General features: G+C 41.7%; 1 protein-coding gene across 2 annotated transcripts in view; it reads left to right on the top strand.

The window, feature by feature from the left end:
- LOC138968812 (putative methyltransferase NSUN7) overlaps window positions 1–26993 on the top strand; it is a 70693-nt gene that overhangs the window by 9127 nt on the left and 34573 nt on the right. For both annotated transcript variants that reach the window (XM_070341459.1, XM_070341461.1), the window contains exons 2-3: window positions 8166–9232; window positions 16556–16614. In XM_070341459.1, the coding sequence (XP_070197560.1) occupies window positions 8776–9232; window positions 16556–16614 (516 nt within the window). In that variant the 5' untranslated portion in view covers window positions 8166–8775. The remainder of the gene's footprint in view (window positions 1–8165; window positions 9233–16555; window positions 16615–26993) is intronic.

Raw genomic sequence — 26993 nt, 5'->3', positions numbered from 1 at the left:
TTATTTTGCCAAAAAACCAAGATTTTTTTTTTCCCCCCAAATGCCAAAAAAAAGTCCAGGGTCGCGCGAAAAAACTAGGGTCGGTCGGGTTACCGTAAACAGACCTATATTTTTTTTTGGCCTTAGTAGACTGACAGTAAGCCAGCAAGAGTGACAGGCAGAACAAGTAATGGATTGTTTGAGTGATGTATTTGCAACCTCGGAAGTTCAGTTCAGGGCATTTTTGTACGTTATTTTTTCTTGTGTTTTATGTTTCAAAAGATTTAACGAAATTTACAAAGACCGTGCACACACCTGTGAAAGCATGGGAAGACTGTTAGGTATTAGAATAGAGAGAGAGAGAGAGAGAGAGAGAGAGAGAGAGACAGAGAGAGAGAGAGAGAGAGAGAGAGAGAGAGAGAGAGAGAGAGAGAGAGAGAGAGAGAGAGAGAGAGACAGAGAGAGAGAGAGAGAGAGAGAGAGAGAGATGTAATCATTATTCACATTCTGTAGTGAATATCAAGAAGGTTTTTAATGTGGTCGGTCTTCTAAAACATCACCTGCGCTAATGGAACCGAACTCTTTAAATGGATATTATCTAGCAAAAGAAGTGTTTCTCATCGACCAAAGAGCTATACATTTCAGGTTGGGGGTTGTAATTATAACTGTGACCACACCTCAGGAATATCTTAAAAATAAACGTTTGAACACTCAGTTCATCAAATTGAAACCGGCTGTGCTCTGAGTGGGCATTCCAGACAGTAATTCTTATTGTGTCGCCTTTTTGCGCCAGTCGTAATTTTCGTCCTACCATTCGCCGCTGAATGTTCCTAGAGAAACATATTTGAAATTGAGCCGAGAGCTATAGAGTTCGTTTAAGGTGTTGGATAGATGACAACACACACGAGGAAGGTCTTAGAATTAGTGTTTGAGCTTTCTGTTTTTCAAATCTAAATGCTGTGTTTGTTAGTCTTTTCAGATCGTGATATTCTCCAACGGGCAGTGTGTTTCTTTATGTAATGCGAAGCATTTTAGCCCTGTATGGCACGGAAAGTACATGCGTTTGCTAGACTATAGGTTTGACTTACTCAATCAAACGGTTTTAATCTGCTTTGACGAATGGGTATCTATGACAACAAAATAAAGTATGATGACGAACGAAAGTCTGAACTCCTGACACAGGAGAACTGGGCGAAGGAAACCGCATTTCATTATTTGGCCTAGTTTCGGATCAGTATTGAGCAAATTATTGCAAGTGTTTCTAAATTACATTACAGCGAATATCCCTTAAAGCTTTTAAGGTCTAAATCGTCAGTAAACTTTCAAAAAGTGGTGTACCGTAGGTGTGCTTACTTTTAGGCATCGCCTGGTCAGGCGGTGTGTAAAAAAGCGGGTATTTCGTTTACCTTTTATTGTAGGTCCGTGGGTAAAAAGGTGCGTTCACCAGCTGACACTCCGCCCCCACCCCCCCCCCCTGACACCCCCCCTGACCCCCCCCCCCCCCCCCCCCCGAATTACCTATCTTCACCTCACAAGTCAGTCGGCGCGTTCAGTAAACACGTTGAAAAGATTGACTCAAGAATAACCAGGCCGTCTCTGCTTTCTACTCGACAAGTACATATAGTGTGTTCCATTGCGCAAAACGGTTTGTTTAGAACTTTTGATCAGTGCATGTCTAATTGACGTGTGAGTAGGAAGGGTGTGGGCAGTTTTTTTTTTTTTATATATTTTTTTTAAAGTTCATTGTTCAACTTAAACCTGTTAACATCCCTTGTTGTGATGACGTACGTTGAAAAAAGGGCACATCAATTATGAAAATCACTTTTTAATTAACAGTTAGTAAGTTTAAAGCTGGAAATTGTGTTCTTTGCTTCGGGCCACAGAAGACAATTATCATTTGATATCATATGGGGTGGAAGGGGGGGGGGGGGGGGGTGAAAGTTGTATCCAAAGTGTCACATCAGACAAAATCTCATGGTATGTATAATGGTTTAGACAAAGAGTTAAAAATAACAGGTATATCATTCCAACACAGTCTTCGGTGTTATTCCCAAGTACAGTCTGTGCCAGCATGAGGAGCAGAGCTGTCATTCGTTGTGCAGACTTACAATAATCGCTTTTATAAGAAGACGAGCCCATATACACAGCCAAAGAATAGTGCCAGACGGAAATCAGACGGATGATCTAATGCGAAAGAAATGAAGTGGCAGTGCTCTCCCTACCCGAAGGCAGACACAATAAGCGAAATCTATCAAAGCTTCTTGTGTTTTATTAGTCCGCGGAAAGGTCATGAAGTGCCTTTTGTGACCCTGCATCGAGTTTTCCCTTTCTCTCTCTCTCTCTCTCTCTCTCTCTCTCTCTCTCTCTCTCTCTCTCTCTCTCTCTCTCTCTCTCTCTCTCTCTCTCTCTCTCTCTCTCTCCCCCCCCCCGCCCCCCGTTCTTTTCTTCTCTTTCTTTTACTTTATCCCCTCTTGTAGTTTGGTGAAGTGCTTTCATGCATCGCTGAGGTTAACCGCCCGGGTGGATTTTCTTGTTGTTCGGGGTAGGTCGGGTAGAAATATTTATTCATTCGGGTAGAAATTTACATATAGGTATAAAATCACTTCACATTATTCTTTTGTGAGGCTTTTGTTGGGTGTGGGATAAAGGTGGCGCAGTATATCATAGCACAGAAGACGTATTGTATGGTAGGTATGGGTGTGTCAGGGAGTGCTTTGAAAGGAGTGAACGCACAGTTAGAGGGATCGATGACAAATTGGGGAAACACTCGATGGGTTTGTTTCAGACATGTCGTTCTGCGATTTACTATATTGTGTGTAGTTTGTAATACGGATGGTATGTCAGACAGTAGAAGTTGCATAGACTGTCACGGGAAATTTGTCTCTGAGAATAGAATTGTCGTGAGCGCGCCCACACACGCACGATAGAGAGCGAGAAAGCGAGAGAGAGAGAGAGCTAGAGAGAGAGAGAGAGAGAGAGAGAGAGAGAGAGAGAGAGAGAGAGAGAGAGAGAGAGAGAGAGAGAAGACAAGACAAGACAAGACAAGACAAGACAAGACAAATTCTTTATTAACGAGGGTAATGGTATAAGCAAACAGGTGCTTTTTTTACATCCAGCCCTCGCCCATGGGAGGGACTAATCTAATGATAATACGAGAGAGAGAGAGAGAGAGAGAGAGAGAGAGAGAGAGAGAGAGAGAGAGAGAGAGAGAGAGAGAGAGAGAGAGCGAGAGAGAGAGAGAGAGAGAGAGGGCGAGAGAGAGGGCGAGAGAGAGAGAGAGGAAGAGAGAGAGAGGAAGAGAGAGATAGAGAGAGAGAGCTAGAGAGCGAGAGAGAGAGAGCGAGAGAGAGGGAGACAGAGAGATAGACTCAGACTCAGACTCAGAACTTTATTACAAAAGGATAAAGGTTTTAGGCAAAGCCTATTCTTCCAACCTGTCCTTTATACAACACATAAAGACAGACGGACATAAAAAATAAAAATTCAATAATATAAACTACAGAAAAATATTGTATGGAATGCAACACAATGTGCATTTAAGGAATTACATAAGGAGAACTCAAAAATTACAAAATTACATTGACATAGTTATACCTTTCATTTGGGAGTAAAGTTGCTCAAATCAGCTACACATCCATTAACACTAGTACAAAATGTTTAGCAAAATAACAATCGAACAAGACATTTAATTCACGAATGATGTGTGAACGTGACTGTCTCTTAAACATTTTCACTGAAGTTGCATTTCTTATCTGTTGAGGGAAGGAGATTCAGGAGCTTTAGTTTATCATCCGTGGACCTATTCAAAAGAATAAGTTTTGCAGCTCGGCGATGCAGAGAATTGAGTCTTTTTAAATGAACATCACCGCAGTTATCCCAAAGTGTCGAAGCGAAGTTTATATGAGGCATTATGTGGGCGTAATAGAACATTTTGAGTGCTTTAGAATCGGCGTAATGCCTTAATTTTGATAACAGGTACAAATTCTTTGATACTAGTTTGCAAATATTACTCAAATGAGTTTGCCATTTCAACTCCTGATCAATGGTAATACCCAATAGTCTATGTTCCCTAACTTGCTGCACTTGAGTTGAACCAACTGACAGTTGTAATAATAAAGGACTTAATTGGTGTTTTTGTCTCGTGGTTATCACCATACTCTTTGTTTTGATCGGATGAATGATCATTGCATTAGAAACGCACCACTCAGTGATTTCATCCACACTTGTTTGAAGAGAAGAGTTGACGGATTCCAAAGATTTTTGACTGGTGTGAACAGAAGAGTCATCTGCGAAGAACTCACATCTAACTTTTTCATCGGACACATGAAGGGGTAAATCATTGATATAAATACAGAACAAGATAGGTCCTAATACAGACCCTTGAGGGACACCACTCCTGACAAACTCGTTTGACGAAGTTTTACAGTTAATGGATACATACTGTTTTCGTTTTGAAAGATACGATTAAAAAAAGGCACAGGCGGAGTCGTCTTTTAAATAGCACTTTAATTTCTTTAGTAGAAGTGAGTGATCTACTAGGTCAAAGGCTTTCTTAAAGTCCAGAAACAACGCTCCCGTTATTTCTGCTTTGTTTATTGCTGACAGCCAAGTCTCGCATAAAGAGCTTAAAGAGTGCCATACTCGTAGCGTTCATTAATTAATTCATATTGTTTATATGTGCCAATAATGTTATAAAACTGTACCTAAGGGGATATAATAACGATTGGCTGTAGCTTTCGAACACAGAAAAAAATATTTCAGTATTGCAAAGACACCACGTGGTGTTGATAGTGTCGAATGTAAACAGAACAGTCTCAAACGCCATCTTTGGTTTACGAAACGTCATGAAGTGACGTCAACGGTCTAAAAATAGCCCAAGTCCTGGAGAACTGTTTCTAAACAATGCAATAAAGAATTAATTATTTATCGTAATTGGTAAGGACTTCAAACCTAAAACTTTGCAGGAAGCTTAATTTGTACATCCCCGCAACGATGGGAAAAGCCTTGGAAGTAATTAAACCAATTAAATAGGACTATGTCAGCCTTTAAGGCGGTGTGGCAGGAATGCTTAGATCGGAATCCAGACTGAAAAGGATGAAACAGATTCATTTGTTCCATATATGCCAGTAGGTGTTTTTGCATGTGCTTTTGTGTAGAGAGAGAGAGAGAGAGAGAGAGAGAGAGAGAGAGAGAGAGAGAGAGAGAGAGAGAGAGAGAGAGAGAGAGAGAGAGAGAGAGAGAGAGAGAGAGAGAGAGGAGAGAGAGAGATTTTAAAAAATTACAAAAAAATATGTGTCTTAGGATATCGGTTGGCATTGTTGAGTCTGCCTGATGCTGTCATCATAATATTTTCAGACCGATTCCTTTAAGTTTGAAATTCTGGTGTTTTGTTTATTTCACAAAAGGTTTCCGTGACGGACATGTGTCACAAACTCGTTCAATCATTCGACGTCTGCCCTAATTCCGTTGGCAAGCTCAACTGATCGACTTTAAACGATATGTGTGTGTGTGTGTGTGTGTGTGTGTGTGTGTGTGTGTGTGTGTGTGTGTGTGTGTGTGTGTGTGTGTGTGTGCGTGCGTGCGTGTGTGTGTGCATGCGTGCGTGCGTGCGTGTATGTGTGTGTTTATGTGAGTGTGTATGCGTGTGTGTTTGTGTGTGTGTGTGTGTATGTATATGAGTGTACGTTCGTGTATGTGTGTTTATGTAAGTGTGTATGCTTGTGTGTGTGTGTGTGTGTGTGTGTGTGTGTGTGTGTACAGCGTGTGTGTTTGTGTGTGTGTGTGTGTGAGCGTGTGTGCAGCGTGTGTGTGTGTGTGTGTGTGTGTGTGTGTGCAGCGTGTGTGTGTGTGTGTGTGTGTGTGTGTGTGTGTGTGTGTGTGTGTGTGTGCAGCGTGTGTGTGTGTGTGTGTACAGCGTGTGTGTTAGCGTGTGTGTTTGTGTGTGTGTGTGTGTAAAAGAAAAAGAGAGTGGAAAAAGTAGGAGAGGGAGAGTAGAAACTTGCATCTTCTCACGCCGAAAGCACGGCGACACCTGTTGGACCTTGAGAACTCAGTTAACGAGCCAGAATTTACCGTCTGCCTCGACTGATACCCCACGTTTCCGATCGACTCACAGACACAAAACAGGATTGCTAAATTAATGCCTGTCGTGGGGTTCGTTCCCTTCTTTCTTCTTTTTTCTTTACAGCTTCTTGCCTAACCATTACGGCACGCTAATCAACGATTCGCACCTTGTTCGTGTGAGAATGAGTGTACTTTGGCGTAGTTTAAATGTCAAAGCTTGTATTGCTGCTTTGCTGTTGGTACTGATATTTGCATTACTGGTCCATCCCCCCCCCCCCCCCCCCCCCCCGTATATTCGTAACTTTACACACTATTACGATTGAATTACCTCAAGAAATGACACAAGTCTGGTTGATCTTGGTCAAATTTCAAGGTCACAGTTTGGTTGAGTTTGGAACAGTAAATGGGAAAATATAATTTTCTTGAGCGTTTAATGAGCTAGAGCAGTACATATTTTTTGTTTCTGCATCACATTGCACATGACGCAGGTGAGTCGTATGAGATCATTTGCTGTTCTTGTTGAAATCCCCAAACAGAATGATAGACTCCAGCGTTCCAACATTAAGAATCAAAAAACAAGAATAAGGCTTGCTCTCTTTCGTATATATATATATATGTAAGTTGGTGATGGATATTTAACGTGCGCAGCAATCTTTCTTGCAATTGTGCAGACGACAGGGGAAGACCGGTAGTCGAACCCAGCACTGGACACGCCTTGGCGCGAAATAACATAACCCCTAAGCCACCCCCGTCTGGTGTTCGAAGCAAAATCCACCATTTTTAATGAACCCTTGACAATAAACATGCATACGTATGCCTGTACGGGATGTCACAGCACATAAAATCCACCGACAGACGGCAAGCTTTCAATAACAGCACTGTGATCGCGAAGCGGATGTCACGTAGAGACCAGGGAACTCGGCTCCATGACACGGGCCGGTTACGTGCAGGGAACTATTAGTCTGTTGTCCCACACGTCCCACCCCGAACTGTCGCCACCCCGGGTGGAATCTCATAATCGGGTGGATTCTCATAAACGCCGGAAAGATTGGTTTGGGGCGCGGGACCTACAGCTCTCCGTCCCTGCGTGAATGTGCAAAACGCAAAAGAGATTTTGTTGTTTGTTTGTTTTGTTTGTTGCGTCGTGCATGCTATGGATTTTGTGTTCTGCTTATTTGCATTTTAGCAATATTGTACCTTTGTCGTTTGGAAAATTGCTTTCTACGTATATATTTATGTCTTTTTGATGAAGGCATGATGATGCATGTCCTTCTGAGGCTGGGGGTGTGGGTGAACGAGCGATCGATGGATAGACATGAGGTGGTTATTGTACTTGTTGTTGGTATCGTTGTTATGCTGTACCCGTGTCGGTTGGGGAATTGCTTTCTGTGTATATGGATTTTTGATGAACGCGTGATGATACGGGAGGGGGGGGGGGGGGAGTAGAGGGCCTTTGGAAGCCACGACGTATTTGTTATGTGTCGGGTCGATCAGATTCGGGTTGACTGCTTTTACGCGAAAATCAAGGTTGTTTTAATAGGCAGTTACAGATAAGAAGCATTTTTGTGTGAGTGTTCGAAGAACAAAACGTTAAAAAAGTTAGCTTGTTGTACTCGATAAGTTGTATTTAATTCATTGTATGATATATTGTTAATTGTTGTTATTTATTTGAATAAAAAATTTTGAAAAAAAAATAAAAAAATAAAAGGTTGTCTGGTATGATAGTGGTTTTCGATCTCATGATCTTGTTGGCTGCTTTATTGCTCTGTTTAATTGACTGTCTTTTTTCCTCTCTATTTTGAGGGGAACAGACTGACTTCGAATAGTTTATTGTTTTCTTTCTTCATTGCTTAATTCTTTCTTTATTTCGTTCTTTCTTTATGTGTAGTCCTTCTTTTCCTCTCGGTTTAAGTTGCTATGTCATTTAACTGCAGACACTCTTTTTCTCATAACTGCCCAGATGCTCTAACAAACAAACACACAAACAAACAAAGGACATTGAACCCAAAACAAACCAACATTCAAGGAATAACCCCGTATAAAAAAAACCAACTAGTTAACCTTCGAAGAAAGAAACAGATTATTGTCGGTTCGCACTGTAAGATTTTGCATTTGTTTTGCAGAGAAATCACACCATCGGCGGCAACAGAAACCAAAGACGAGGCGAGAACAAAAGCAAGGCTCAAATAAATCACTTCCCAAAATAGAGTGTTTTCCACTTCTTCTTCTTTCCAACTAGTTGTTTGAATACAAAAAAGTATCCTTGTGGACAAAACAAAAACAAAATCATTCCTTCGTTTTTGAAGCCAGTGGTCCTTGACAGCCAAGCGGTGCAGATATTGATGAGAAGAGGGCAGTGCAAACCGTGGAGTGTGTACAACTTAGCTCTTCACCTCAAAAGGCGTCTTGAGTTGATGTGTGAAGGGTCTTCGGAGGACACCAGACCATAAGCATTAGGCGCAAAGAAAGGGTGGAGCCAAGTCTCGACACAAACGCGGGGTGCACGGGGAATTTCTTGATAGTCTATTCTCATCTAAACGTGTCATCCCAACGTGACTGGAGTGTGAAGTCCTGACGGCAGGCTCGCGTCACGTCACAGCGCAACGCAGCAGTGTGCAGCATATAGCACAGCACAGCGCAGTAGAAGTGACCGTCGCGTGCGGCACAAGCAGCGAGCAACAGCAACAGCAGCAGCGCCACTGAGGCACCACCACCACCACCGACACCGCCACCATGCCTCCGGTCAGTGAAGCCATTGGGGGTCCGGGAAAAAAACAGCCACCGTCACAGCCACCCCCGCAGCTGCAGGCAGGCAGCAATGTGCCTGGGGGCCAAGACCCGGAAAGCTCGGACGACGTCGCCGTGGCCACAATGAGCGTCAGCAACCCGATCATCAAGAAGCGCTCAGTCAGGAAGACCAAGATGGACCAATATTCCACGGACAAGAGTGCCACCGCGGACTTCTTCAAGAAGGAACCCTGCCTCCACTCCCACCGCGTCTTCGAGCGCGCGGCCAAGATCTTCGATGGCCTGAGCAAAGCCAGGCTGCAGCACATCCAGGCCAAGTTGAAGCCTGGCGCCAAGAAGGACGCCCACCCGGCCGCCTCCGAGTCCACCATCCCCAACCTCGATTTCAACGGACCCTCGGAGAAAAAGCTCACGTTTGAGCTGGCCTTCGCCTCTATGAAGTGTGAGTAGACATTGTGTTTGTTCTTGAGAGATTGTGTTTGTGCGGGCATGTTCGTAATTGTTGTTGCAAATTTTGAGTGATTTTGTTGTAAGTCTTGTGAGTGATTTAGTTGTAAGTTTGTGAGTGATTTATCTTTTTTTCATGGAATGTGAAAATGCTCTTGTTTAATAATTTTATTGAAAAAAAATTGAGAAGATAATTTATGTCTGATTCATATATATTAAGCCTACTGGTTGTATTTTCTTTCTCTCCTGTCAGTATTTGATATATATAGAGAATACTACATGGCTTGCTGTGTCGTACCAGATTTACACGAGTTTACAAAAAAAAATTGAACTGCGAGCGAAAGCGAGCTGTTCACTATTTGAAAAAGCAACGAGTGTAAATCTGGTACGACACAGCAAGCCATGTAGTATTCTGTATATATCCTACATACTGTACTTACGTGTATTTTACTGAAAATGTCCTGCAGTCGAGGCAGCTAACTTGAAGACGCTTGTTTTGGAACCTCGATCTCTTCTAAAGCCTTGTGCACTCTATTACGTCAAAGCATAGATGTGTATTGACAAGGATATCTTTGGTCAATGTAAAGAAACGTCACTCTGAAAGTGTGGCGTGACGTGTTAGTTCTAAAAATTCATCGAGGGTAATTAGCGAGCGCAATCTTTATTTCTATAATGACGTTTGTCTCGGTGACTTTAGCATCATAAGCAGTGGAAAAACAGGTCCCCGCCAGACTTGCTTGACATGACCTCATGTACATGATATACACACGTGTGATTTGAACAATTATTATCTCACGAGTGTCTCTCTCACGTATGTAGGATAAATGCTCTTGTTTAATACTTTTATTGAAACTTTTTTTGGAGAAGATAATTTATGTCTGATTGAGTGATTCATATATATATTAAGCCTACTGGTTGTATTTTCTTTCTCTCCTGTCAGTATTTGATATATATTTGGGTAATACGAACAGTGCGTTTTTGGATTTCATGTTCACGGTCCGAATTCAGTGTGAGTATTGACCAATATTAGGGGTAGTCTACACTTCTTTCATTTTGGGGCTGATCTGAAAGATGTGAGTTTGAGTTGATGGTGGTTGCAGGAGTGATATATGTGAGCATCTTTATAGTTTAGAACAAACAAGGAAAAAAACAAAGAAACGAACAAAGAAAGATAAGGATAAACAAACAAAAGCACACAGACAAAAAAGCAAACAAACAAAAACACACAAACAAACAGACAAACCGACATACCGATCGATCGATCAAGAAATCAATCAATCAAGAAATCAATCAATCAATCAATCAATCAATCAATCAAACAACCAACCAACCAACCAACCAACCAACCAACCAACCAACCAACCAACCAACCAACCAACCAACCTACAAACAAACAAGCAAACAATCAATCAAACAAACAAACAAAACAAATTAATAATTGACGAGTAAATTGATACATTGATATCTATACATAAATCGATCAGTAAATACATTGTTTTTCCTGTAAGTAAGAGCTAGCTAAATCGCCGAAGGACGGATAGAACTGTCTCTTTGCGTTCCTCCTTTCAAATCAACTCTCATACCCGCGTGTCTCACTTTCAGATACAAATTAAGCCCACTGACAATCGACCCTTTGAGGCAAAGATCCAAGGTTCATAACAAATACAAGAAAATTACTACCTGAAAGACTTACTGTCGTGAAAGCCCTCACAAAAGCAGTACCCTTATCTCAAGAATACTGTCTTAGGCACACACAAAAAAAGTCTGTTTACGGTAACATAGGCAAAAAAAATAGGGTCGGTAGGTCGGGATTTTTTTTTATTTTTTTTATTTTTTTCTCAAAAATACCATATTTTTAAGTTATTTTCCAAAAAAAAAAAAAATAAATAAATAAATAAAAATTTAATATTTTTTTCTTCTCCAAATGCCAAAAAAAAAAAGTCTAGGGTCGCGCGAAAAAATAGGGTCGGTCGGGATACCGTAAACAGACTATTTTTTTGTTGGCCTTATGGAACCGTTGTTTGCAAGGTCGAAAAGAAGGGTCGGTAGTGTGTGTCGAAACAGATTGAAGTGCAATACAATTTATTGCTATCTCGCCTAACCAAGGAATTCCGGTATCGAATCGCTTCGATCAGTATTTGAATGAGAGGAAGAGGGAGGGGGTGGGGGGGGGGAGGGGTTGCGGGGATGGGAGGGTGAGTTGGGTGGAACACGGTAAGTACGTGATTGTCGATAGAGTTGGGTGTGATTTGACGGAGGGTTGGACATAAAAATGGGAAGATTGAGTTTGATATGGAAAGAGGGGCGGAGAAGGGGCAGGAGAGGTGGGGGGGAGGGGGGGGGGGGTGCAAGCTGGACAAGTAAGTGATTCTCAATTAGACCTGGGTGTGATTTGCCGAGGGGTAGGAAATAAAAATGATAAGATTGTGATTGAGGTTATCTCAACTTTGTAGCTGAGATGAGTGTCAAACGTCTGAATGGGAATGCAGTCAAAAGCCCCGCATGATTTACATGCCATGGAGAGTGCTTACCTGGACCGTCAGAGAGAAGAGTATCAGTACTGTTGGTATCAGCGGCTTTTACCTGTTATTGACTCAACTCTTACTCCCTAGCCTAAAGTGCCCTTATGGAACAAGCTGCAGTAATTGCGTTTAAAGTATAGGGCAAACTTAGACTTGTGCATCCACCCGCCACATAATTAAATTAAAGTAAACGGCAACAGCACAACAACAACACCAACACAAAAACAACAACAACCAACAACAGCAAAACACACAAAAGAGATTAAAAAAACAAAAAAACAAAAAAACCGCACGCCTTCCGGGAAGTTCCCCATCTCTTTGATCGTCACATCAGTGATGGTCTTTGTGTCCTCTCGTGTGATTTGCACGAAGCTGTCTGGACGACTGTAGTAATTGTCTATGCAATAGTAATAGCACTGTCACATTTTTAAAGTCTGGGGTGGCAGTCAAAAAGTCAATTTACATGTTGGTTGTGTTAAACAGATAAAATAAAGTAAAAAGAAAAGAAAAACAACAGTGTGCTTTTGTGGAATTTTAACTTTTATTTTTTGTTCGTTCGACCCATGCTTGGGAACATTTAAATCTTTATTGACAGAGTTGCAAGACAACAACAGAAAAGAGACCACCCACACACGCGTCTCCCCAGGCCATATATCCATTCTTTCACTTTCGATTCTCACACGCGTTAAGTGTTTTCGTGACGGTTTTAAAAATGACCAGTACAGCATAGCCTAAAAGACGTCTCAGAGGAATAAATGTAACGATTTACTGAATGAAGTAATGACGCATCTTGGTTGCACACGGTGTTCAAAAGGTGGGGTTATTGCGTACGTCAGTAGAGCTTAAACGTTCATCGATAGCCGCAGATTTGGCATGAAATCGCGATATTTGGCATTGTGGCCTCCTTCCTGATTAACCCCCTTTAATGCTCTTTCGTCCCGGAGATCGTTATGGTCCATTCATGCTGCTTTCGCAACAGGAAATCTGATTTCTTCCCCTTGGTTGAGTCTTTTCCCACGATTTTCTTTTTTTCTTTATTTTTTTATTTGTTATTTTTGGTTGAATTCGGGCAAAGTTTGAGAGGTAGGACGAGTCTACGTGTGTATGTGGGGTGATGGGTGTGTGTTGGTTGTGTGTATGTTTGTATGTATGTATGTATGTATGTAATTGTGTGTGTGTTGTGTGTGTGTGTGTGGTGTGTGCGTGTGCGTGACAGTGTGTGTGTGTGTGTGCATACGGGCGGCGTGCGTGCTTTATTGTAGAGGCACTATTTAATATAGGAAGAGGACAACCAGAGAGACTTACACTCTTCACAAATTAAACCCTCCAGCAAGTACAACTCACAACAAATAACGGCTTAAATAATCATTGAGACGTCGGGCAAAATAGGCTTACAAAAGGGATTCAAGCTCTCTGCTAGTGCGAGTTAAAACGTAACAACAGAAATATACAGGTAAAGTCATTAAACGTTCCGAAACTATTTTCTAAACCACATTTAAAAAGAGCATGACATGACTTCAAGTCCTGTGTGTGTGATTGTCAGATGTGTTGTGATTTTATCTTAAATTCTTCTCTATGTGGGGAACTTTTCTGGAGACAGCTGCGACCATCTTAAGTATGAGGGTTGGGTTTATTTCTCACGTACACTCTGTTCCTTGTCGTTTTAAAAAATTATTTCTAAGCAGTATTAGGCCGAAAACACCCCTCAACGTTGAGATTTTATCGGCATTTTATGAATCAGTCTAGAGCTTTTAGACTTCATGCACCTGTAGCGTACGCGTTTGATGACCTCTAGACACGACGAAGATCTTGTTGACCCGTGTCAAATTCCAAGGTCACAGCAGGGTCAAATTTGGGTTAAAAAAAAGTAGAGCTTTGATACACGGCTTGAGTGTTTACCTTTTGGTTAACCTGACGCATTGTAGCAACTGGGTTGACCCTTGTCTGTCAAGGCCACATTCGTGCCACTTAACCTTGCGGCTGCACCCCACCAACGCGACGGGGAGTCGATCAGCCGTTTGTTCTTCTTGTTTTCTAACTTTCTTCCTATTTGTCTTTGACGTTTTTTACGTTCAGAAGGATTTCTTGAGACGAATATCCGGAGTCGCATACATACTCCATTAACTTCGGTTATGGTGGATTCCTTGAAAGGGTTGTCTTTGAATTTAGTTCATCCATGTTTTTTTGCTTGTGTTTTTTTAAATATTTTTTTTACAAGGACAACACAAGCAAACAATGAGCTCATTATGAACGTACTACCTGTTTAATAATAATACAGTCAAATAATAATACAGTCAAAGAAAAAAAGAAGAAGAAAAAAAACTATAAAAACAAAACAAACAAAGACATATAATATATACACAAATCATCACAAGTTAATCCATGTTTCGATTGATGATTATAAAATTATGTTGTTTAACGCCCTCACGGTTAAACCATTAGTGGCATGTTCCCGGGTGTTACCCGACTTTAGATAATGTAGAGAAGAAAATAATAATGATAAATAAATGAAAGGGTCCGCCGCGAAAGAGGTTTGGCTGTTGTGCTCGAGCTCCCAGTCACCAAGGCACCAGAGGTGGAGGTTGGTGTCGATGTTTCGATTAAAATCATGGCGCCTTTTATAGTTTTATGGTTTGAGCTTAAACTCTTTATAGGTGTAGCCAGTTGGGTCTGTTAAGTATCGACTTGGAATAAATCAGTGTGAGTGTATGAAAACGATTGTGGCAGGGAGAAGTATCTGTGGTTATAAAGTTTGGCCATAAAATATGTACAGAGGATTGAAAGAAGCAGCGAAGAATAGGTAATGGCTACGTGGATTGATTTTCTCAAATGTTGAACCCGGGGTTTCGTCTTAGTTTGTCAGTACATACCCCTTTCAGCGTACACAAGCTAAGCTCTCTCACCACTGTGCCTGTCCTTCTAGGCTTTTTGGGTGGAAAACGGGTGTGTTGGAGGAGGAAGAGGGAGCCTATGAAACCGTGTGTGTGTGTGTGTGTGTGTGTGTGTGTGTGTGTGTGTGTGTGTGTGTGTGTGTGTGTGTGTGTGTGTGTGAGAGAGAGAGAGAGAGAGAGAGAGAGAGAGAGAAAGAGAGAGAGAGAGAGAGAGACTTAACATTTCCAGAGGGGGGGGGGGGGGGGGGGGGGAAGGGACCCTATTGCAGATCACGTTTTGTCCCGACAATGCAAGGGCGCCATGTGTGTATTTAAAAGTTCCGTACGAACACACAGAAAGCATGCACCCTGGTCAATCCCCCGTTTACCGTTACCTTCGCTCCGGAGAGACAAGTGCAAATATACGGAAACCCGAGTGCGCAACAAGAACTACATGTATACAACAATGACAGTGAGCACCCACACTTGCAGGTCAGTCTTTGAAGGACAGTCAGAACGTGCGCGGTGCCTGACAGAAATAAACAAGTGTGCTCGATAATTATTTCCGCCGCTGCTGTTTGAAGTCTGCTCGGGTGACCAGGGGGGAGATTGGAATTATGCCCCATGCCAGACCTTGGTCAATGTTTTCTCTGGCTCCGATGTCCTGGATGATTGTCTGGAACTGGAGACGAGTTTTTTCGTGTGCTCGTTAGAGTAGAGTGTAGAACTTTACCTTTGGATCCCATACGATTTGCTTTCTCTGAATTTCTGTATAAATGATACCCATTTGGTTTGTATTGTATTGTACCCATGGTTCGTTCGGTCAAAGGGTCGCATTTTTTAAGTCCAAGATTGGCGCATGCGCATTGACCGCAATGAGAAGGATTGTTCAGCAGAGGTTTCTGTTCGTGACACCGGCAGCCAATTTTGTTTCTGGTATTTTCTCATTTCAACCGGTAAAATACCGGTAATTACCGGTTAACGCCAATACTGCGTTCTTACTGTTGTGGTAACCAAGCAGCGTAAGGACCACATCAAAAGCAATTTGAAGACAACACGAGAAGGGGTGTCCATAATTCTCACAGAAACAAAGGCTTAGGTTACCGTTAATGGCCCGTTTACGAGCAGGCTGAGTTGATGATTATGCTTGGTGGAGCCAAAGTGGAACAGATGGTGCCTGGACTGATGTCTTGAGCCTTATCGCTCGCCATTAGCCATCGCCTGTCGACGGGTCTTTACGGGAACTGTGGCAACTGGTTACTGGGCACTTAAATTTCCCCCTTCCAGTCTGATGGTACTGGCGATAGCCGCTACTGCAGCAATGAACGGGTAGCCAGCTATTGCTGGGATTTGCAGTTGCATTGTTTGCTGAAACCATTTTCTTGATGTGAACTTGAATCGCACAAACTATTGACAATAAAATCCAAACCAAACCAAACCAACCGCACGCTGCATGTCTCTCCGACATATTTCCCCCTAACACCCCCACCCCCCACGCCATATTACCACTCCCCCCCTCATCTATATATATATATATACGACTTCTCAATTCAGTCTATATAATAACGTTACCTTCATCCAGTTATTGTGATCACAGCCTGCTCATCACAGTTGATTTTTTCACCTTAGACCGCCTTCATCTGTCATGTGCAACCAATAGAAAAGCTGTCACGAAAGGGGATTATATATATATATACATGTTCGATTTAAAGTTTAACTACCTTTGTGATGACAATGGTGATGACGATGGCAATATTGTAACGTGGGGGATAATTGTGGGAAGAACACGCTTCCTCCCCCCCCCCCTCCCCCCAACCACAACAGAAAAAACACTCTCAAATCAAACCAAACAGTTTACAAAAGCACACCTACTGATGAGGAACTGATTGTGTTGTATATTTATAACTGTTCTGTCTTTTGTTTCAGACCAATCTGTTTTCGACGAAATGCTGGAAGATACAGCGTTTTTCAGCTTATACCCTCAGGTACGTTATTTTCTTTTTGTGTGATAAATGTATTTGCGCGCGCGCGCGCGCGCGTGCGTGCGTGTGTGTGTGTGTGTGTGTGTGTGTGTGTGTGTGTGTGTGCGCGTGGCGTGTGCGTGCAGTGATTAACCTGCACGTATGGTATGCCCATATTAACCTTTTTTGGTAGAATCACGTACAGCACTGTTGAGAGTTAATCTTCTGTCAACTAGTTTTGTCGATTCATTGTTTATTTAGCATTCTTTTAGTTGACATCCTCACTTAAAGTTCACTTAAAACAGGTTCGACCAGCAATCTGAAAAAACTAACCTTTCACTTTTCAAGTGTTTGTGAAGTGGATGACGTCAAACATACGCTCGTTAGACTGTTCGCGTTGACAATTTACATGACAGAGAAAGAACCTTGGAACACTTTGCCCTGTCAAATTTCTTGACATACACTAACTTACTGACTTGGTTCTCTTTGCACACGCTCCTTATCTGTTGTTGCATCAACCCAGGACACTGTTGAATTAGATAGTTAGAGATGTATGTAAATACCTATGCTGTTGAAGTATGAAGTTTTGTTTGAAAAAGTGAATCATTTGTGTACTAAGAATAATTTAAGAGATTTAAGTGAATCTATGGGGCTCGCCGCACCCCGTGACAAGTGAAAGTGACTTTTTCTGTTGAACTATGGACATCTTAAAAGGAATGCATACATATCTCTCCCCTAATGATTACCTTTGGATGCGTCAGTATAAACAGAGACAGACATAAACAAATACAGAGAAAGAGAGAGAGAGAGAGAGAGAGAGAGAGAGAGAGAGAGAGAGAGAGAGAGAGAGAGAGAGAGAGAGAGAGAGAGAGAGAGAGGGGGGGGGGAGAGGAGAGAGAGAGAGGAGAGAGAGAGAGATTCTTTATTAACGAGGGTAATGGTATAAGCAAACAGGTGCTTTTTGAGTCACTTGAGAAAAAGTGACTCTATGTAATCGGTCAGTGTTAGTCTGTCCGGCCGGCCGTCCGTAGACACCACCTTAACGTTGGACTTTTCTCGGAAACTATCAAAGCGATCGGGCTCATATTTTGTTTAGTCGTGACCTCCAATGACCTCTACACTTTAACGATGGTTTCGTTGACCTTTGACCTTTTTCAAGGTCACAGGTCAGCGTCAAAGGAAAAATTAGACATTTTATATCTTTGACAAAGTTCATCGGATGTGATTGAAACTTTGTAGGATTATTCTTTACATCTGTAGCCTTTTACGAACGTTATCAGAAAAACAAGGGAGATAACTAGCCTTTTCTGTTTGGCAACACACAACTTAACGTTGGGCTTTTCTCGGAAACTATAAAAGTGACCGGGCTCAAATTTTATGTGAACGTGACTCCCAGTGACCTCTACACTTTGACGTCTGCTTTGGTGACCTTTGACCTTTTTCAAGGTCACAGGTATGTCTTGAATTCTTCAGGTATGCATTGTGTTGTGAATAGCAATTTCTTCCTGTCCATCTGATGCCTCATATAATATTCAGAACTGCGAAAGTGACTCGATCGAGCGTTTGCTCTTCTTGTTTACATCCAGCCCTCGCCCATGGGAGGGACTAATCTAAAGATAATACGTTTTATAAATGTTAAAATAGCAAAACAAAACAACAACAAACAAACAAATAAAAAAAGACTTAAACACCAAAGCAAACAAACAAACAAACAAACAAACAAACAAGCAACCACACAAATAAACATAAAACATTTTGATCAAATGCATAATGAACACAAGTTTGGAACAACCAAAAGCACGTAAAAAGTCTTCGTGAATTGAGGAATAGTATAAAAGAAACAACTACGTAGCAAGTAATAACCATTTAGTACATTTACATAAGACATGCCATAAAATCAATGAAGTACGTTTATCTACGTTTAAGATAGATAGATAGAGAGAGAGAGAGAGAGAGAGAGAGAGAGAGAGAGAGAGAGAGAGAGAGAGAGAGAGAGAGAGAGAGAGAGAGAGAGAGAGAGAGAGAGACAATGACAATGACAATGACAATTCTTTAAGGGGAGGTGGGCCAGTGCACTACCTTTTTTTTTATTTTGAATGTTTTATTGTGTCTGAATGTTATTTTATGAAAGAAATGAACAAATGATGACAAAGAATAGTCACTTTTTGTATTTTCGGTTGCTGGTTTTTGTTTTACGCGACAAAAACGGTCAAAATACAGACAAAAGTGGAGTACAGGAGATACACGGATTTTCATCAGATGTGATTGTCACACTTCTAATTATTGTCTTATTTTATCCTTCTGGGTATGCTCTAGGGGATTACGAAGCAGATCTTGTTTATTATATTTATATTTGGAGTTAGGAACACTTCTTTGTTACAACTGTCAAACTTTAGGGTAACGCTTGCGAAATTATTTTTTGAAATAATCTGGACATGACTATAATAAAATTTCAGCAAAATCCCTTCGTAATTCCCCAGAATGTTATATTCTGCACAAACTACAAAAGAAAATATTGCTCTAGCTGAATTACAGCCAGAGAAATCGCGTAACCCAAGACGTAACCGTAGGCAAAATGGCTGAACTGAGAAAAACGACATTGAAGATTGAACACCACAGAAACACTATTGAAACAGACACACAAGGACAAAACTGTGTTATGAATGAACAGCTTAGTTTATTTGAATTGCAAACTACTTAGCCTTTAGCACGCCAGCAGAGAATTTATGCGTCCATCCCTTCTTTCCCTCTGTCAACCAGCATGGGGATACTGCCCCAGCGCTAAACGTGTATCAATGACCCGATTCTCGTTTGTATTTGCATGCGAGAATAACGGTATTTTTAACGGTAACTTACTTGAGCCAGAACGAGACTTATTTCCTTCCGTTATCTCGTCGATTTGTTGGTTTCCTCGAAGTTTTCTGCTTTTGTTTTTACATCGATACAGTACTTTGGTGCTTCGACAAGCAAGATGGAGGATGATGAGTTTGAAACTTTCGTTTGAGTTGTTTTTTGACAACAAATCGTACGTGGAATCTGAACGACTTACTGAGGAAGCTCTTCGCAATGAACTGTGTATCGCGGTGAAGAAAATGACACAGTTCGTCAAGACAGTGACGGAATTTACGAAAGTGCAGATTGATACAAACAGTTGCTGATCCAGTTTCGTTCGGGAAATGGCAGGCCCAGCAAACATTACCGATAATCTGACTGATGTTGGATACTTTCTCCTGTTTTTGTTTTTTTGCGTAGCAAATGCTCAACTTGCTTGTCGAGGAGATACTGCACAGAAACTGACTCAAATTCAGCGCAAAGCAAGCCAGTGCCGAGACGTAAAAAGTGTGCTGCATGGCGTGTTCGGAAATGGCGACCTGTGGATCTGCGTGGAGATCAAAGCTTTCCTCTGTATCGGAAACACCGACAGAATCCAAACTTTGGCCTAGTACCAGCGGAACTACTTGTTGTTGCTAACCGAACTAATAAAGACATTGTCCTCTTTCTTATTTCGAGCCATTGTTATCGTATCAAAGGTTGTTTCTCAAGGAAAAATTCGCTTTCAGTTGTCACCGATCGTTTGATGTGTAACCAGGATGTTGTAAAACCGAGTGAACTTCGGGTGTTCCCGTCATGGCCGAGAGTCTCTTCGGTAGTTTCCGTATGCAAAATTCGTAAGCTGAGCATGCGCACTCACAAAGTAAACTGGTTCCCGATTTCGGTTTATGAAACGAACCAATGGATGTCGAGTACCTTCCAAAAAAGGACATTTCCGTTCGATTACGATTGCTGCCTTTGCAACGGACAAGTGGCTGAGTGAATGGAACATTCATCAAAACACTGATGTCATGTTATAGGTCAAGAGCTGCTGCGCAGTTTCGTATGTCGTGAATGCACTGTTTTGCTGAGGACAAAGCCGTAACTAGCCTTTGAAATGAGACATTTTTTGGCGGGGGAATATCGACTTCAGAAGACAATCAATGCCACACATGTTCACATTTTGTCTTTATTGACAGATAAATAGGACACTTTTGACAAAAACACCGACACACATGGATGATAGGTATGTTATGGAAACATAATCTGCTAAAATACCCAAAACAGTGTTTTGAACGATTTGGTCAATTTTGCACTGGCCCACCTGCCCTTAATAACTACTACTACATACTTACATAATTAGTAAAACAGTTTAAGTTTATGTACATAAGTGCATTATATGAAACATTGTAGTTTATAAATGTTCATGACAAGGTGCAAAGCAAAAATTTGCAAGTCAATTAGAGTCAGAATACTATGCAATAATACTTCAACTCTGCGAGACAATGGATAGTATGCAGAACATCATAATTTCGTGAACAAAACTATAAATCAAAAGTGAGTGACTGTGTCCCAAAGGATATAACAATCAAGAATATACTATTTTCATTAAATGGGATATATATATTTGTTTTTGAAAGAATCTGTGCTGGTAGCTTCCCGTAAGGCATTCGGAAGAGCGTTCCAGAGACGGCCACCTGAATAAACTAGACTAGACTTAAATAAGTCTATCCTAGGAAGAGGAGTGTTAAATTTCATAAGGTGATGTGAATTCTTCAAAGAGAACTTTGAACAAATGGTTTGGGGTAGAGTTTCTCTTTGAATGATTGAAACTTATTCTTGTAGTTGACATCCTCATGTAAAGTTGACGTAAAACAGGTTCAATCAGCAATCTGAAAAACTAACCTTTGTTAAAACTAACGACTTTTGGGGGGCTACTGCGTGAGCATTGCTGATAGTGGTTAAAATAAGGAATGAGTCTTTAGACGTTTAGACGGGCGCAGTGGCGTGGTGGTAAGACGTCGGCCTCCTAATCGGGAGGTCGTGAGTTCGAATCCCGGTCGCTGCCGCCTGGTGGGTTAAGAGTGGAGATTTTTCCGATCTCCCAGGTCAACTTATGTGCAGGCCTGCTAGTGACTTAACCCCCTTCGTGTGTACACGCAAGCACAAGACCAAGTGTGCACGGAAAAGATCCTGTAATCCATGTCGGAGTTCGGTGGGTTATGGAAACACGAAAATACCCAGCATGCCTACGGAACAAAAGCGGAGTGAGCTGACTAAGCTCTCAGAGTATAATGTGGGGAACCCAAATGGGCAAACGAGCTCACACGTAACCAGACAATTCTGGAACGCTGAAGAAGAAGAAGACGTTCAGAAAACTTGACAGCGGGGCATTTTCATCTGTGGGGAGAGGTCGTGCGGTTGTATGGATATTAGAAAGGCTTGTATTTGCGGTTCACTAATTATACCGGGAATTCGATTCTACAGGCATGATTTCATTCTGTCACAAAATGTCAGCGTAGCGGATTAAACCTATACGTAACCGTTCTTCATGCAAGAGAGACTGATTCCACCCAAAGCGAACAATATCCGTTCAGACGGCGTAAAATTGGTACCAGACACGCGAGTTGTGCATTAGGATTGCATTACAGAGAAAGTTGCAGTTAACGGTCCCGACGGTGTAATAATCTGCAAAAGTACAGCTGGCACCACCGGTCTTTTGAGTTTTGAACTGTTCACCTTATTGTACTCAGTACATAGCGGTGAACTGGCTGTTCTTATGTGTGACTTCCCGATTGTGAACCGTACTTTTCCCATAGAAGGGCAGTGTTGAATTTCATATTGCCTAAAATCACAGGTGATCTTACGTAATGGAGTTCTGCTAAAATCAAATCAATCAATCAATCATTTAATCAAATAATCAATCAATTAATCGATCAATACAACAAACAAGCAAGCAAGCGGGCAAGTCCAATCCTCAAACCCTCGAGTTTTGAACTGTTCACCTTATTGTACTCAGTACATAGCTGTTCTTATGTGTGACTTCCCGATTTTGAACCGTACTTTTCCCATAGAAGGGCAGTGTTGAATTTCATATTGCCTAAAATCACAGGTGATCTTACTTAATGGAGTTCTGCTAAAATCAAATCAATCAATCAATCATTTAATCAAATAATCAATCAATTAATCGATCAATACAACAAACAAGCAAGCAAGCGGGCAAGTCCAATCCTCAAACCCTCCAACATATTAGTGTTTACCATGTGGACGACTTTTGTATGTAGAACTTTGCTTGTCACACAATGCTCAAAACTGGTTAGGGAAAGGGTATTCAGTGGTGGAACACTTCAAGTTAAGTGCTGTTCACATGGCAGACTTGCAACCAACTTGTGACCAACTTTGGTCGTTTGAAAATCGCTCCCGAGTCGTTGAGGCCGAATCGGTGAGAAGTATGCCATGTGAACATCCCCAGTGACTCGCGCTAGACTCGTGAACGACTCGCGCCAGACTTCAAAACCCAGTTGAGCACTGCCCGACTCAGCCGTGACAAGCAAACGACTCGCGCCAGACTTTTCTTATCGCGCATACTGATTGGTTAGCTCTAGCCACTGAGTTAAATATAGACGTATACGTCTCTGTGGCTCTAGCCTTCCCTTCGCCTGAAAACAGCGAGGTCAACGGGACAATCCCGAAAGGCTAAGTCCAGCGAGACTCGCCGCTTAAAACTAGTTTGCGAGTGTGTGCTGTTCACATGGGCAGCGATTTTGATTTGACTTGCCGCCGACTAAAATCGCTTGAAAGTTGGTCACAAGTTGGTTGCAAGTCTGCCATGTGAACAGCACTTTAGAGTGCAACTTAAATTCACGGGGAACAACAACTGCAATATCGTCGATGATCTAAGCTGACATGATTTCAACGACAGCAGCGGCTCTGTTTATAATAAATCGTCCAGTGCATTCTTCTATCCAGGCAGTACTCTTTAACTCTTCAACGCAGCCGCCAAATAAGCAGTAAACAGCACTTGTGTGACCCCCACCCCCACTGATGATTAATGTCGTTTTACGCTCTCACGGCAAAGCCAATAGAGCACTTATAAATTTGGAACGCCCTGTCACATCACTGCTGGAAACTTAACGGCCATTCATTAAGCCAAAGAATAACAGCTTTTCACTCTTTACCCCATAACTCTTCATTTTCAATCACATCTCATATGCATACTAAGCGATCATTCAACAAGGCAAAAGGTAACAAGTTATCCGGACCTATATATGAATCGTATAACCCTCAAACACCCAGTGACATCTCTGCTGGGTCGTAAACGATCACTCAACGTGCCTCACAAAAAACTTTCTTTCTAGACCTGATCTTATAACCTCAGTCAGAGCTCTGCTGGACACTAAACGGTCTTTCAACGAGCCACACAATAACAGCTGTCCATACCTTTAACCTCATAACTCTCAAGCGTCCAGCGTGGCCCCTGCAGGACACTAAACGGGTGTTCAACGAGCAACACAATAACAGCTTTCCAGACCTATAACCTCATAACTCTCAAGCGATCAGCTTGGCCTCTGCTTGGCGCTAAACGGGTGTTCAACGAACCAGAACCAAAACGCGGAAGCCAAGGTGTAGGTGAGATGGGAGAGATCAGATCGGTATTGATTACAGGAGCGGACCTTTTAATGGAAAGCTGTGTTGCCCGCTGACCCCGGGACCAGCACATGGAATTGGGACTTGCAACATTCATGAGAGGAGAATGCAAAATTCAGGTCACGGCACGTGGGCGATCGGCCAGGATCCGTATTGTTGCTACCTTGTTTCTGGCTGCATGGCTTACCTTGCGTTTCTCACCATGGAGGGTATTTATATTTGGTTCTATTTTCAGCGACCCGCGTCCCCCCCCCCCCCCACACACACACACACACCCTCTTGGTCTTCCCCATGTCCTCTACCTCGGCCGTGCTGAGAAGTTGTATGGGTGTTTGCAAGTAGTGAGTAAATTGCATTCTTTCCTGTTAACATGGAACTTTTCAGTAAGCTGAATACGGGAACCGTCATGATGAAAAAAAAACCTGTTTCAAAGCCACACAGTTTTATAGAAAGCTTGTGACATGATTGAAATCATTTTGAATCGTAGCAACAGTCCCTGTTGCGTTTCCAACTAGCAGCATTCAATACGTTTAGCTCGCACAAGATCTTTACCTCTGTCTGTCTACCTCAGTGTCTCGTCCCCCCTCTCTCTATTTATCTATCTATCTATCTATCTGTCGCTTCACTTTGACGCTTCAAGTTAAACTCCTGGAGAGATCGATTTGGGAAACGTTGGCGTTGAATAAAAGATAACGGAAACGTGGACGGTTCTACCTGCACGCTGAAGGATTTTGACAAAAGTAGAAGACACTGCTGTACAAAGATACACCAGGCTACTGTACCACGTAAATTGCATATTTTCAGTAGTTCCTTACAGGAGTTAGAAGACAAACAAGATCTTTAATAATGATAATAATGAAGGTATTTATGTGGCGCAAATCCTAAAACAGTTCTAAACGCCTCACAAAAACATACATAAATACATTATTCTGTAGACAATTCCAAATCAAATAATAATTAACACCGAAATATACTAATACACTTTACATCGTTTTAACCTACATAATGCCACGTCAAATAATTATTCACGTAAAAATAAACTAACACAATTTACAAAATGTTCAATACACATAATATATTCCGTGATCTGAACGAAACAGTGTTATCAAAAAGAATCCTCTTTAATTCTGTTGTTTTTAGCAAGTTTAAGCTTCCATGTGTTAGGTTTGGGTGTTTCTAGTTATTGTAATGGCAGCCATCATGTGCAATTATGTCATTGAATGATGTCATGTTTGTGCCTGGTATGGTCTTAAAAAATGGGAGTATTGTTATTAAAACTGGAATAACTCTGTTACTTTTGCGACTACAATTTCGGTTTAAAGTTATTTATGATCACAGAAAACCCGCCAATACATGTAAACAAAAAGGAATTAACATTGTTTTACGTAAATCTTACAAATGACGTCACAGGCTTGACGTCAATACAAATCAAGGGATAGGGGAAGGGACGGCAAGTCGACCCCTCTAACGAATGCAGCTTATACCTCTCGTCTTTTTAAAAAAAATATTGTTTTTGTTGTAAAACCTGGTGTGTTCTCTTTCGTGTAACTGTAAGCGTTGTGTGGAATATGAACGATCTAACTGGCACGGTTTTTAAATAAAATATAAAAGAAAAAAATCCTGAAGCATGGACGACTTGCCCTCCATGGAGGGCAACTCGTCCATGGGGGGCGGGTAATTCGTCCAGGTGGAAAAGGTTGTTCATATTACCCAATAGCATCACCTCGACATATGAAATTGACTGAAGTAACTTTTCTGTGTCAGTTTTGTTAATCGGAAGTGAGAATGACGTCATAATGAGTCGGCCTACGTCAGAAGTCGATCGACGTCTTGGCTATGCAGGGAGGGTGAGTATTTGAAGGGATAGATGTTCAAACATCTATACTTATTAGTTGCTCTGGTTCAAAGCGAAGCAAATGGGAAAATATATTTACAAATTGGACTTGTAATTGATTTGTGTCGCCCATTTCAGGTTGCGTGAACGTGAAATAGTTTAATAGGCCTACTACTAGGGGGGGACGAATTACCCGATCATGGTACTCGCTGAACATTGCTATTTACCATTGTTCCTGGGATAGCCTGAGATCTATAACTTTCGACTAGTTGTTATGAAAGCCAAAGCTTTTTTGCAGATCTGGTGCATTTTACGAATCAGCGGCTCCCATGCACTGACTGGTTTTTTTTCGTGCAACAATTTTAGAGTGGAAACCATCAAAATTGACAAAGACTTACCGCTTTGCTGGGCCCGTTTTTTTCGACATTTTTTTTTCTTCAACTGATTCAGGTTGGGTAACTCTGGCTTATGAAATCGATGATAATCACCCCTGCAGTGTCATGTTCTCAAAATCGAGGGGGGACGACATACCCGAGGGGGTCGACTTGCCCTCCCTTCCCCTACGTTCCAAAGCTGGAGAAACGTTTGCCATACAATCGTGTTTAATCATCAGATACGTTCGTTTTTCATACTCACATATACTTTGTTGTATGCTGATTTCGAAATTGCCTAAATCTTACAACATTAGATGCTGACCCTCTTCATAGCTTTCATAAACTTGGTAAAAAAATGATTGCAACAGATTTCGCACCCAATTTAAAGCATTATTTCCCGTGTCATTTCATCAAAAATGTATATGCCAGTAAAGGCCGTTCACTTGACCATCTGGATCCCCTTTCGGATTACAGATTACGTTTACAGGTATCACGTGACCGCCGCTCAATTAAGGATACCCTCAAAACCGGCTGGACAAAAATGGAAGGGCCCAATTCAAAATCGACAAAAAATCACAATAGACAATTCTTTGAAACGTTTACATACAAGAAGAAAGCCAAATCAATTATCCACCCAGAAACGGTTGTTTTGTTTAGCTAGCTTGCGTATTGCGTGTGCTATGCTATACCCACTGATGCAAGTGTCGATCGCACGAGCGGTCAAAAACAGGATTCCT

This window comes from Littorina saxatilis, linkage group LG6, assembly GCF_037325665.1.
Source record: "Littorina saxatilis isolate snail1 linkage group LG6, US_GU_Lsax_2.0, whole genome shotgun sequence".
NCBI classification, from domain to species: domain Eukaryota; kingdom Metazoa; phylum Mollusca; class Gastropoda; order Littorinimorpha; family Littorinidae; genus Littorina; species Littorina saxatilis.
Note: the sequence above shows the minus strand (reverse complement) of the source record. Positions and strands in the feature narration are given on the sequence as shown.